Source organism: Crinia signifera, chromosome 11, assembly GCF_055691185.1.
Source record: "Crinia signifera chromosome 11, ASM5569118v1, whole genome shotgun sequence".
NCBI classification, from domain to species: domain Eukaryota; kingdom Metazoa; phylum Chordata; class Amphibia; order Anura; family Myobatrachidae; genus Crinia; species Crinia signifera.
Genome location: NC_139227.1, coordinates 64946788 through 64958709, shown reverse-complemented (window position 1 = coordinate 64958709; position 11922 = coordinate 64946788). Strand labels below are relative to the sequence as shown.

Genomic DNA, 11922 nt, shown 5'->3' with positions numbered 1-11922 from the left:
TTCCCAAAAAAAATGTATCAGTGTAATGTGGGCTAGGTGAAATGAGGGAGATTTCTAGACTAATGAGGGAGAGGGGGAGATTGCTGCTATTTCAGGGAGTCTCCTGCAGAATGCAGGAGGGTAGGCAACTATGCTTATATGTTGTCCATGTCGACATAGACACCAAAAGGTTAAAAAATCATGTTAACCATTTTACAGTCGACCTATTCCATGTCGACATATTGCTTGTAAAGACCTTTTTTGGACATAAGGCACATTGACCTTTTTCATGTGTCGACCTATGGCCTGTCAATCAATAGTGGTCAACCTATGACCCATACTCAGGTGACCCAGAGTATTTCATTTGATTGGATTTTCTTGCAAATGATTTGCTGCTGCCAGCTGAAGTATCGTCACCTTTAGTCTTATTTTAGCAGAGATAGCAATATTCTATTTTGTTAATTCTACTGGTCAGTAATAGGAAGCAGAACTAAAAAAAAAATCACTGAAGTAAAATAACACTTGCAAAATAAAAATGTCCAAAAGTGAACGACGAGGATGGGATTCGAACCCACGCGTGCAGAGCACAATGGATTAGCAGTCCATCGCCTTAACCACTCGGCCACCTCGTCATGTACATACAGCATCTCAGTGCTTTCTTATATACCCTGATCAGACCGATCCATGGAGAACGGAGAAATAATGTTTAAACTCGTATAGCTAAAATGTGTACTGCAGGGTCTGTGCGTTCTATATTCCAATCCAAGATAATTAAATCTATATACATTACATGCATTCACGGCCACTGCTGTGGAAATGTGCTCTTCCAGGGCTGCAGATGGCGCTGTGAGTGTGCTGCATTGTCTTCCCTGGCGGGCACTTAGCATTTCCACAGCTGAGCTTTCTGTTGCGTTTCATGAAGGGTTATGGGAAATAATGTAGGTAGGCGTCATCATGGCAGGTAGTGTGTGCCTGAGAAATGCGAATCCTGGACGCGTACACCGCTGCCTAGCCGCTACAGTCTGCGTTAGCCGTGTATGGGATTACTAGCCTCTACTTACACCTCGCCACTGGGTGTATGCGGGTCAAATGCTGATTATTGCACTAAGCAGGGTTACAGTAGCTGTTCTCTGTATAATAGGTGATGTCAGGGGAAGAATATTCACCATTAGGTGATGGGCATAGAGTGCAAGCTCTGTTGTGACCAGGATTATTCCTATTAGCAGCTGTACAGAGCATAGCTCAGCACTTCCCATTGAAAACATGATGCGGATGGATATTGTTCAGTTTATACAAGTAGTGTGTAAATAGAATTCTTATGAAGATTTTATGTGTGTGTGTATTTATATATCATATATGTATGCATATAATTGTCATGTTTTACATTTATAATAGAAATATAAACTTGGCAAAGCATTTTAAGGATTGTAAAGCCTACTTTGCTATTTGTACATATTTATCGTTATACTGTAATTGTTACTGCATTTTAATGGCTTTCATGCTGTTTTCTTTCAGACCCTGTTTAATAAAGCCCCACAAATGCAAAGGATAGGACCGGACAATACATAGGGGGCTGGAAACAGCGATTAGCGTCAGGCAATGCCCACTGCAGTGCGTTGCTCGTTTTTCCGCGTGGTCCTTGTCGCCCTCCTCCTTGTCGCTCTTCTGCAGCTCCTCTATCTATCGCTTCTCTCCAGCCTACATGGACAACAACAGCAAAGGTCAGCACATCCAGTGCTTGATGGCACTCCTCATACAGAGCCGCGATGGCAGAGGGAGCTGAAGGACTACCTCAAATCCATGTTGGCTACTGGTGGCATACTAGATGCAAGTGGACAGTATCGGCTTTACCGTAATCTACTGGCACATGAAGAGGGGCAGTCGAAACATCTGGATGTGTTATTGGCTTCCCATGCTAGCCTTAGTAACCTGTGGCATCTGCAGGAACTAGTACAACGTTGGGATGGAAGGATTTCATTGGCGCTCTTTGCCTCTAGTGCTGCTCAAGCAAAGCTTGCCACAGTGTTAACCTATAGTCTTGCCCAGCTGTGTCCAGCTGTGAGGCAGAGGGTATCCTTTCATCTTGTGTGCCAATCCGGAGATATGGCAATTTTTCCTGAACTAGAAGACCGTGCAGAGTATGCCCGTCTGCGTACATGCCAGGCTGTGTTTGCAAAGGCAGCAGGCATGGGCACAAATATAGTCAACTATGCTGGTAATGCTTCTTACCCCAACAACTTACTGAGGAATGTGGCTAGGTCAGGTATTGGAAGTGCCGCCTTTGCGCTAGTGGTGGACATTGATATGGTACCTAGTGAAGGACTCCGGTCAGGATTTTTGGATTTGGTTGCTCGAGGTGTAGATCCACATATGGTATTTGTGGTACCTGCCTTTGAAATTAGACACACTCGCCGACTGCCTGGCACCAAAGAGGAACTGCTCCGATTGTATCAGGTCGGGGAGGTGCGAGCATTCTATGAAGAATTATGTCCACGGTGCCAAGCACCTACTAATTATTCAGTATGGCTAAACTTGCCAGACAAGGAGAACTCTGGCAGACTGGAAGTTGCTTACATTGTGGAGTGGAGAGCTCCATGGGAACCTTTTTATATTGGGAATAAAAAAGTGCCAGCCTTTGATGAGAGGTTCAAGCAGTATGGATATAATAGAATCAGCCAGGTAAAGACTAACACATTTTTGTATGGATCCAAACATGTATAATGTTAAACAGATGCAAGGGCTAATCTTATAATGCATTGAGAACTTACTAATGGTGCTCATACACTTAGGCGATCAGATGTGCTCGGACATCGCAATGCCCAGTGTAGCACCTGATGTTGCATGCCATCTGAGATGGACATCAGGTGCTGGAAGAGGGGTGGCGTGGCGGCTGTGTAGCAGGGACTGGAGTGGTGGAGTTTTCAGACGGCAGGACTCAGCAGAAGCAGCAGATGACTTTGAAACACTGGATGGCCCTCTGATTGGCTGAGGCCTCTGAGAAAGAGCTCTCTCAGTCAATCAGCTGCCTCACATTCAGGCGGCAACTGATTGGCTGAGAGAGCTCTCTCTCTCAGCGGCCTCAGCCAATCAGAGAGCCGTCCAGTGTTTTATTGTCATCTGCTGCTGCTGCTGAGTCCCGCTACCTGAAAGCGCTTCTTCACACCCTCCACCGCAGTCCCCAGCTCCACGGCCAGTCAGGTACGTACCTGCTCCCCGCCACCAGCTCCGGTCCCCGAACCCGGCGCTGATTGCATTCAAGCTATCGCATGTGGTTAAAGACCACATGCGATTGCTCATGCAATTCGATGCAACATTTGACGGCGTGCCTGCGCATCGCGTCAAATGTCCCCTTTAAAAATGCATGCAATCATTCGATTTATCGGCCAGATGTGGCCGAATTCGAATGATTGCATGCAATATCTCACATATGTATGCGCAGTATTTCTGCAGTTTCAGATACATGATTTGAAGTGTAAATAATGCTATAACATAATGGGTGATGGCTTTGTAAGTGAGTGGGAGGAGCTTGAATTGTATTCTGAAGGGGAAGGTGAGCCAATGTAGGGGTTGTAAGAGAGGGCAGATGGACATAGTACGTTTGGAGAGGAAGATGAGCCGGGCAGCAGCATTGAGGATTGATTGGAGAGGAAAGAGGTATTTTACAGGGTGGCCAGAAAGTAGGAGATGACAGTAGTCAAGGAATGTCCAGAATGATTTACATGCTGCAGCGTTTGGGGGGTGGACCAGCAACCAGGTCCATTCAACAAAACAGGGGGGCTTCTTATACATAGTTTGCATCTTCCTGGTCCTGGCTGATCCAGTCCCTTATGCAGACATTCCATGGGCTGTGTGTTTGCAATGGGTATGTCATAAAGTAATGATGTCGACAGTTCAAAAAGTTGACACGTGGAAAAGGGCAACGTGCTTATAGTCAAAAGGTCAACACAAGCAATAGTTTTTGATGTTGGTTTTTTAGTGTCTGTCAACATGGACATCGTAAAAGTGTTTCACGTCCCCTCGCGTGGATCGCTTCATTTGCCATGCTTCGTGCACACTATTATAATCTCACTCTAAAACCAACTTTTTTTAAAACCCATGTTGACCTTTTTCGTGTGTTCACTTTTTACTGTCGACCAAAAGTGTTTGATCGAATTACTATTGACCGCATCCTGTTTGCGATAGTGCTGCATCTTCATGTATTGCTCAGAAGCTGGAAACATCTGAATCAGGCCCCATGTCTGTGATTGCATTGTTGCGCGGTAGTAAAAGGCTCTTCAGCATGTGCTTGCTGATACGATTGAGGATTACATGTGTAATTTAGGTATTACAGAAACAATATCCTCTAATATATTGTTTTCATTGTTTTCCCATTTAGGCTTGTGAGGTGAACATGGCTGGCTTCTCATTTGCAGTCTTGGACTCTGCATTTCTGCTGCATAAGGGCCACAAACTACCTGGAGACTTCCACAGTCAGAAAGAAGAAGAGAACAAAAGGAACCGTCTAATTTACAGAGGCTTCAAGGAAGAACTGAAAATGAAGTACCCCGAATCCACAAGACGCTGTTAGTGACTCCAGTCCTTACCTGTACCAGAGCCAGAACTATTAAAGAAGGGACACTGCACATGTTTTCCTAGGTTAATGAAGGTTAGTATCTCTAGGAATAGTCACCTAAGGACATGACACAAGGACATATGGGCAACAAATCTACAACTAGTTGCAGCATAGAATAAAATGTAATTTAATATATCTATTTATTGTTGTGTGACTATTAAAACATTGACACTGTATCCATCTGCTCTGAGCTGCCTGATCATTTATTAGTCACCTGACCAACTTTATTCCTGTAACACTGTCCTGTCCGGATGTTATAGTTCAGCAACAGTGTTAATACATGTTAAGAGAATCCTGGAATGACTAGAGTGCCAATGAGAAAAGATCATAGAGAAGTACATGAAAACGAGCTGGGATGATTTAGAAAACTTCAATATTAAATGAATAGTATAATGGGAAACAATTTAATTTAGAATACAGATAGCTGTCTGCATCAGATCACATCTAGTCTCCCCAAGTCTGGGTACAAACCTACAAACCTAAATGATGAATTGGCCAGCTGCCTGATAGGCCAATCAATCAGATGATTTCGACTTTGTTTTGTAAGCAATATCATTTGGACTGTTTCCTGTGGCCAGCATATCGGTCCGTTGTCTGTTACAGTCAGATGGAACCATGCTGCACAGCTGACACACTATGGGAGGTATTCAATCCAGGATCACGGCTGCCGATCTCTCCCGACAGCCGTGATCCTGGCCCATTTGGGTCTGATCGACTTCAGAACAACAGGGGATCAGCGCAAAGGGGGCATGGTCGGGAAAACGGCCGTGGATTGATGATCTGCGGCTGGGATCATGACAATCCACGGCCATTATCGACAGAACGGGCCCGACAGCTTCTAAAGTCAGACCCATACTGCCGTGATCTTGCTTCAATGCTGTCGCTAAAGGCAGCATTGAATAGGGAGCCGCCACTATTTCCCTCGTCGGCAATAGCAGTGGCAGATTTTATACCCCCCTATATCTGTAAATTTATTTATTTATTTATTTATTTACTTACAGTTTCTTATATAGCGCAGCAGATTCCGTTGCACTTTACAATAGTAGACAGTGATAAGACAAACTGGGTAACAAAAGACAGACTTGGGGGTTAGAGGGCCCTGCTGCAAGCTTACAATCTATAGGGATATAGGGGGGAAACATAAGGACAGGCATCAGTAATAGCATAGCAGTCCCACCAAGTTACAAGTCCAGAAGGGAAGCTATATAATACATAAATGACATTGTTCACAAACATATCTGGTGTACACATGAGCCGGCAGCCGGGACGATACATCGTTAGTCGGCTGTACAATTAATATATTGCCAGGTGTGTACCCAGTAGAATGGAAACAAATATATATCTGTCAATCTGTATTTCAGGTCTTACAATTCTCTTAAGGAAGGAGAAGTGTAGTGCACTACTTCTATTGTATCAAAATATACCAAGAGGAAAAGCAAAAATAAAGACTATCCAATTGGAAGCACTCAGTCTATTTCTGTATTCCCCCCCCCCCCCAATGTTTTACTTATTTAATTTTCTGTTGGAATGTCCGGACAGTCGGAATCCGGGTTGTTTTCTCCTGATTCGACAGTAACTTGACAGTCGCAATTCAATGTTCCAACTGTTGAGTGTCAAAGTCCATACATTTAATATACAAAGATACAGGAACCTAAGAGAAAGAACAGCAGTGGCTGGAGTTCTACTGTAATGTAATATACTCAGAGCCCTAGGGGGATGCTTACTAAAATGTGGGTTTTAAGAAGTGGAGATGTTTCCATAGCAACCAATCATATTCTACTTTTCTAAAACCTTCAAGAACAGGGGTGGAGTGTTGGTAGATCTTTTAAGATCATATTTTCCAAAACACTTAGCTGGTGCCCAAGTGTTGCCAATACTATTCCACAGGTGGCCTGTCAAATATTAACTGTCGGTAGCTCTGGAGGACTGGTTTGGCCACTTCCGTTCTAGAACATAATAGCTGGAATCTAATTTGTTGCTATGGAAAACATCTCCACTTCTAAAATTGCACACTTTAGTAAATATACCCCCTGATCTCTGTAAGGCCATGTGTGTTATAACTGTGTACTTTATCCTTTAGTGCAGGGGTTCCCAATCTTTTTCTAATCATGGCACCCTAGAGTATCAGAATTTTTCCAAGGCACCCCTAGGCCCCCAAAAATTATATATATCAAATTAAGTAGACTGTGTTTATATGTGCTTCTTAGGTTCAGTTATGTGGTAAAGAGCAGGATTTGGTTCTGATTGTACACATTTTATGATTGGCAGCCACCAGCACTGGTTTTGTCCAGAAATAATTGATCATAAATAATTTCAATTGGTCCTGGACAACCAACCCGAGGCACCCCTGCAAGTGTCCCAAGGCACCCCAGGGAGCCTAGGCGCATAGTTTGGGAACCACTGCTTTAGTGGCATCCTGCATTTCCTGTTCTGCAATTGGCGTTTCTATAATCACCTACTCACATGTATCGGTAAGCCTATTTCCTGGGTGTAGGCACATTGGATTATTTATATTGATATACCTCATTTACTTGTACATGTTGCATTATTTTCCTTTTTTACCTTTTCCTGTTTCCTCCTTTTCTGTTGTACTAAAAAGAAGCAGTATCTGAAACTGGAATAAAATGTGCCACCCTGCTTTACTAGCATTCTTTTATTTAGTATGAATGAAACGTCTCTGTAATGTAGCACCTTCTGATGGTAAGATAGGGAACCTCTTTTTTTTTTTTTAATTAAGTATTCTTTATTGAGATTTTTGAAAAAGAAAAAGAAAAAGACAAAACAAAACTCCCAGAGCCAGTATGGGGAGAATCAGACACATATTGCAAGTACGTATCACAATTGACACAGTCATAGACAATTAGGATAGCATGGTAGATACCAAAGTATTAAGGGTATTAACACTGTATTAAGAAGTGGTCATGGATTGAGCGACCGAAGGCGCCATTCTGAGTCACCCAACCCACCCCCAATGTTAGGAGAATAGCCATAGAAGTGACAGGATCGTACATCAGCATTACAATTGCTATTAAATATATATATTGTCAATTAGAGAGAAAGATACAAGGATATATACCATAATGGTGTCTGATCAGTCGGATAGAAGAATAAAAATAGAGTTAAATAAAATCAAACTTCCCAACACAAACCACCCCAGAACCCCCCACCCTGTATGGCCTAACCCAACCCTAGGCATACTTGGATCCCAATAAACTGCACCCTTCCCCAAACCTATATTAAACTACACTAACTTGAGAGGGATTAGATTAGTGGCCATCAGCTAAAAATTAAGCTAATCACGCCAAATAACTAACCTACCCCTCCCACCCCACCCACCCTTTCACCCGGCTATGTAAATATGGAAGGATATATAAAGGATAACTAACGGGGGTTAAGCTAATGGCCGTAATAAGGCCAGGATAAATTTTGGAGCCTAAACAATATGGGCCGCCAGGGGCAGCCGACTCGTAGTATATAATAGGGCAGACCTAAGCCTCGTGGAACAAACAGGAGAGTAATCAAATATTGCCCTGTTACACAAAAGCATAAAGCACAAATGTACCAGCATAAAATTAAGGGAATACACATGGGTATATAAGATGTAGCAGACGGATCAGGTTCTCAGTAGCAACAAGTCCATATACGTATATTCGTACACTAATCTGGCCAACGTCCAGCATAAGTATAGGAGAAAAACAGAAAGTCAGTAGTGACCCATTTTACATGAGAAGAAGCAGGAGAGCAATCAGCACATGGTTTATCTTGCGCCCGAGGATATATACATGGATTTCGGAGGTAGGCAGAGAAAGACACCTGGAAAAGGAAATCATCTTGAGCAGTCACACAAAAGGGGCCTGGAGCTTTCATAGGAGATGGTGGCCAGATATTCAGTGAAAGGATTTCAGGTATAGGGGTGTATCCATCCAGTGTACTGGATAGCCTCTGAGACGCCACCATTGTAGGAGATCTGGAGACAGCGTCCAGAGCATCTGAGGTTGCAGGTAGCATAGCATCAATCTTAGTGGATGTCACAACCTGAGCAGGCCATGCGTGTAGTATGGGGATTTCAGGTTCAGGAGAATATCCATCTTGCATGCTGGATACGTTTTGCATATTTGTAGTATTCAAGTCATTTGTAGGAGCCGTCATTATAGTATCAAGTTTAGTGATAAGTCTCTCAGTGGAGGCAGCGATAGCCTGAAGTATCTGCTGCATAAAGCAAGCCATCTGGAAGCTATTTAGCCAGCAATGCAGACTCTGCAGCACAGTATTAAGGGTGACAGCACCAATTGGTGGTGTAATACACAAGCAAAGTCCAGCACAATAATCAGACACCACTGTAGGAGTAATTCAGGGCATGTTGACGGTGGCTAGCACACCGCCAGAAACAGTAGGATGGTAGTGATGCAAATCATAGAAGCTGTATGTCAGGCCAGACCTGTGTGCAGATTCAGCCTCAGCAGCGTTATAGACATTTACTGCCACCAGGCAAAGTAGCAAGCGCGATTCTTAGATGAGGGGAGATATAAGATGGCGCCCAGCACCCTTCCAGCCACAACAGCAACTCAGTGGGCACCAGGTGTTTCCCTCCGCGCCGTTCAGCAGGAGTCTCCCGTCGGGCAGATGAGCGCTCCCCAGCAGGTGGTCGTACAGCGTCCACCACACCCGCCGCCTCACTCACCAGACAGCACCGCAGCGGGGGAGCAGGGAGATGACAGGAGGCAGGATGGCGCCCAGCAACCCGGAGCGCGGCAGGCCGGCGCGGCAAAGCAGCACACGGAGGGATCTGAGGAGACCAGCGGGCAGCACAAGTGACGCAGCACAGGCTCCAGAAGGTAGCGGGCGAGAGGCAAGTCACCGGGGTCCCTGGGGCAGGAGTATAAATAAGGATTTTTGCGGAGCTCACCCCAGTCGTGTCCTCTCACCTAGCAGGCCAAGCCATGCCCCCCTCTAGGGAACCCCTTTAGCAGCTTCCTAACATACTAGCTGGTTTATAAGGTTCTTAAACTTTGGCCAGGTACATTGCTGTATGCAAGGATAGCCAGAATATAATGACGCTGTTATAGATCTTTGGCAGATCTCTAACAGTAATTGCATCTGCTAAAATGTATGCTTATGTTTTTACCTGTCGTTATCATTACTGGAGTAATAGATTAGAATGTTAAAAATGTCCCTGTAGCGCCACCTATAGGGTTCAGCTCTAGTAACAAAAATAAAACTTTTCAAAAGTTTCAACGAATACAATAAACAACAAGAATTTTTTTTTTTCCACACTGAGCGAAGCCACATAACAAACCGTGAGAAGAAAGACTGAACATCCTTGCTTTCATATATATTCTGTATGGAAGACGTATTTCTAACTTCAATCTAAAAAATAACTAAAAAGAGAACCATAGCGCAGATGGTAAGACACCTTTATTAATGGATCCACTCACATGATATGTGAAATAAATAGCATATAATGGACACTGCAGTCCTGCATATGGATCTCTCACGTTTTCAGACCCAGAAGGTCCTTCATCAGAAGCTTCTGATGAAGGACCTTAAGGACACCATCTCACTGGACCCCGTGGAGAATCCTTGCTGTTTTATGTCCAGCTACCTGGAGGAGCCGGCATCCTGCTTCTAGCGGTCAGCAAGTATTTACCTGGGCAATCACCGGCAACTTTACACCTGTGTGGTGTTACATGCTTTTTGTTGTGTTTTTTTAATGTGAGTGCAATAAATCCCCCTGTTTTTAAATCTACAGTAAATCTACAGTATTGCACTATCGCATATCATTTGCAGGAAATTGGTAGGAATCTTGCAGTGATAACGGGAGAGATCCATGCAGGACCGCAGTGTCCATTATATGCTATTTATTTCATATATCATGTGAGTGGATCCATTAATACATTTATAAAGGTGTCTTTTACCATCTGCGCTATGGTTCTCTCTTTAGTTATTTTTTAAATTGATTTCATGAAGTTAGAAATACATCTTCCATACAGAATTTATATGTAAGCAAGGATTTTCAGTCATTCTTCTCACTGTTTGTTATGTGGCTTTTCTATTCTGTTTGGATCTACTTTTTTCATTTATGTTTTTTGTCTCCTGTTTAAAACTCTTTTCCTCTTCCTCACTGACTATTTTACAAGGATCAGAGTGCATCCAGTAGGGAACTAGGTACACACTTATACATTCAGACTCGAGAAGCGATTCTTCATACAATTAACAAATTACACTTGCGATCGAAAGTTCATACGAACATGTAGATTCATGTGTACACACTATTACAAGCTTCTATGTGATCTTCATCTCTAGAAACCATCTGACTGCAGCACGTAGAAACTTGGTACATTACATCTGTGAATGGGGCCCTTAGTACAGTTTTCTCAGTTGAGTGGAAGGAATGATCTGTTTTCTCTAGCAGTCCAGACGCTATGTGTGTCACCATGGCACCATGCATGCAGTCATAAATCTAGTAAAATTGCCAGTGTTCTCACCAGAGAACACTGGTCCACACAGATCTCTCAGGACACATCGCTGGTGCATCGCATGTGTGTCAGTGATGTGTGCTTGAGCGCATCGCTCAGCATGAGGCTCCCATCACATAATGTGTACAGGGATTAAAGTGCATATATGGATGCAGGAGTTCATCATAAAGAGAGAATGTTCCATCCGCAATCAGGATAGTTAAGCAGTTTATGAATTGTCTGTGCTTTATAATGCTTTGGGCACTATTATATTCTCACTCGATGTCCACTTGGATAGTAAAGTATGAACCAAGTTGAAAAGATTTTAGCAATAGGTATAACCGTGCCTGTACAGACTGCTGCACTGTATATCACCTAGGGATACCAACCCCAAATACAAGCAGCAAAAAAACATAAGCTGAGGTGTTTATGGTTCAGCGAGGAGCAGGAAACTACCTTTCTGTTTTTATTGCTTTTTAATACCTTTTATGTAATCTGGATCTTGTGGAATAAAAACTTTTTACTTGTTATCGTGGCTGGACCTGGACCAATTCATTTGGGGATCGGCACAACCTGGAGCGAAAAGAAACAGGTCAGTTGAAGGAGATATCTCTTTAACTAATTATCATTTAGTGAAATTATTATTGATTTGCTTCTTTCTGTTTTCCATCTTCATTGCGGATACCCACTCGTGGAGATTATATCCAAGCAGAAGCAAAGTTACAATTAGAGATAGCGCACCAGTGTTCACCATTCTTTGTTTTTTTCTATGAACCAAGTCGGTCTACACCAAAAAAAGTGAAAAACTTGTGTCGACCTTTTGACTGTCAACCTTAAGCTTGTGTCGGCATGTCAATGCCGACCTATAGTATGTCA

General features: G+C 43.3%; 1 protein-coding gene and 1 non-coding gene across 4 annotated transcripts; one reads left to right on the top strand and one right to left on the bottom strand.

The window, feature by feature from the left end:
• Nucleotides 1-529: 529 nt before the first annotated feature.
• Nucleotides 530-611, bottom strand: TRNAS-GCU (transfer RNA serine (anticodon GCU)). Its single transcript has one exon. It is a non-coding gene; the product is annotated as a tRNA-Ser (tRNA).
• Nucleotides 612-851: 240 nt separating this feature from the next.
• Nucleotides 852-7230, top strand: B4GAT1 (beta-1,4-glucuronyltransferase 1). 3 transcript variants are annotated; one of them, XM_083165739.1, is made up of 3 exons: nt 852-917; nt 1495-2658; nt 4355-7230. In XM_083165739.1, exons 2-3 carry the CDS (start codon nt 1579-1581, stop codon nt 4544-4546), a joined length of 1272 nt encoding a protein of 423 aa, XP_083021865.1. In that variant the 5' UTR covers nt 852-917; nt 1495-1578; the 3' UTR covers nt 4547-7230. The 3 variants fall into 3 exon arrangements, with proteins under 3 accessions (XP_083021865.1, XP_083021864.1, XP_083021863.1); XM_083165738.1 differs by having other exon boundaries at nt 880-940; XM_083165737.1 differs by having other exon boundaries at nt 908-1014.
• The last annotated feature ends 4692 nt before the right edge of the window (nt 7231-11922 follow it).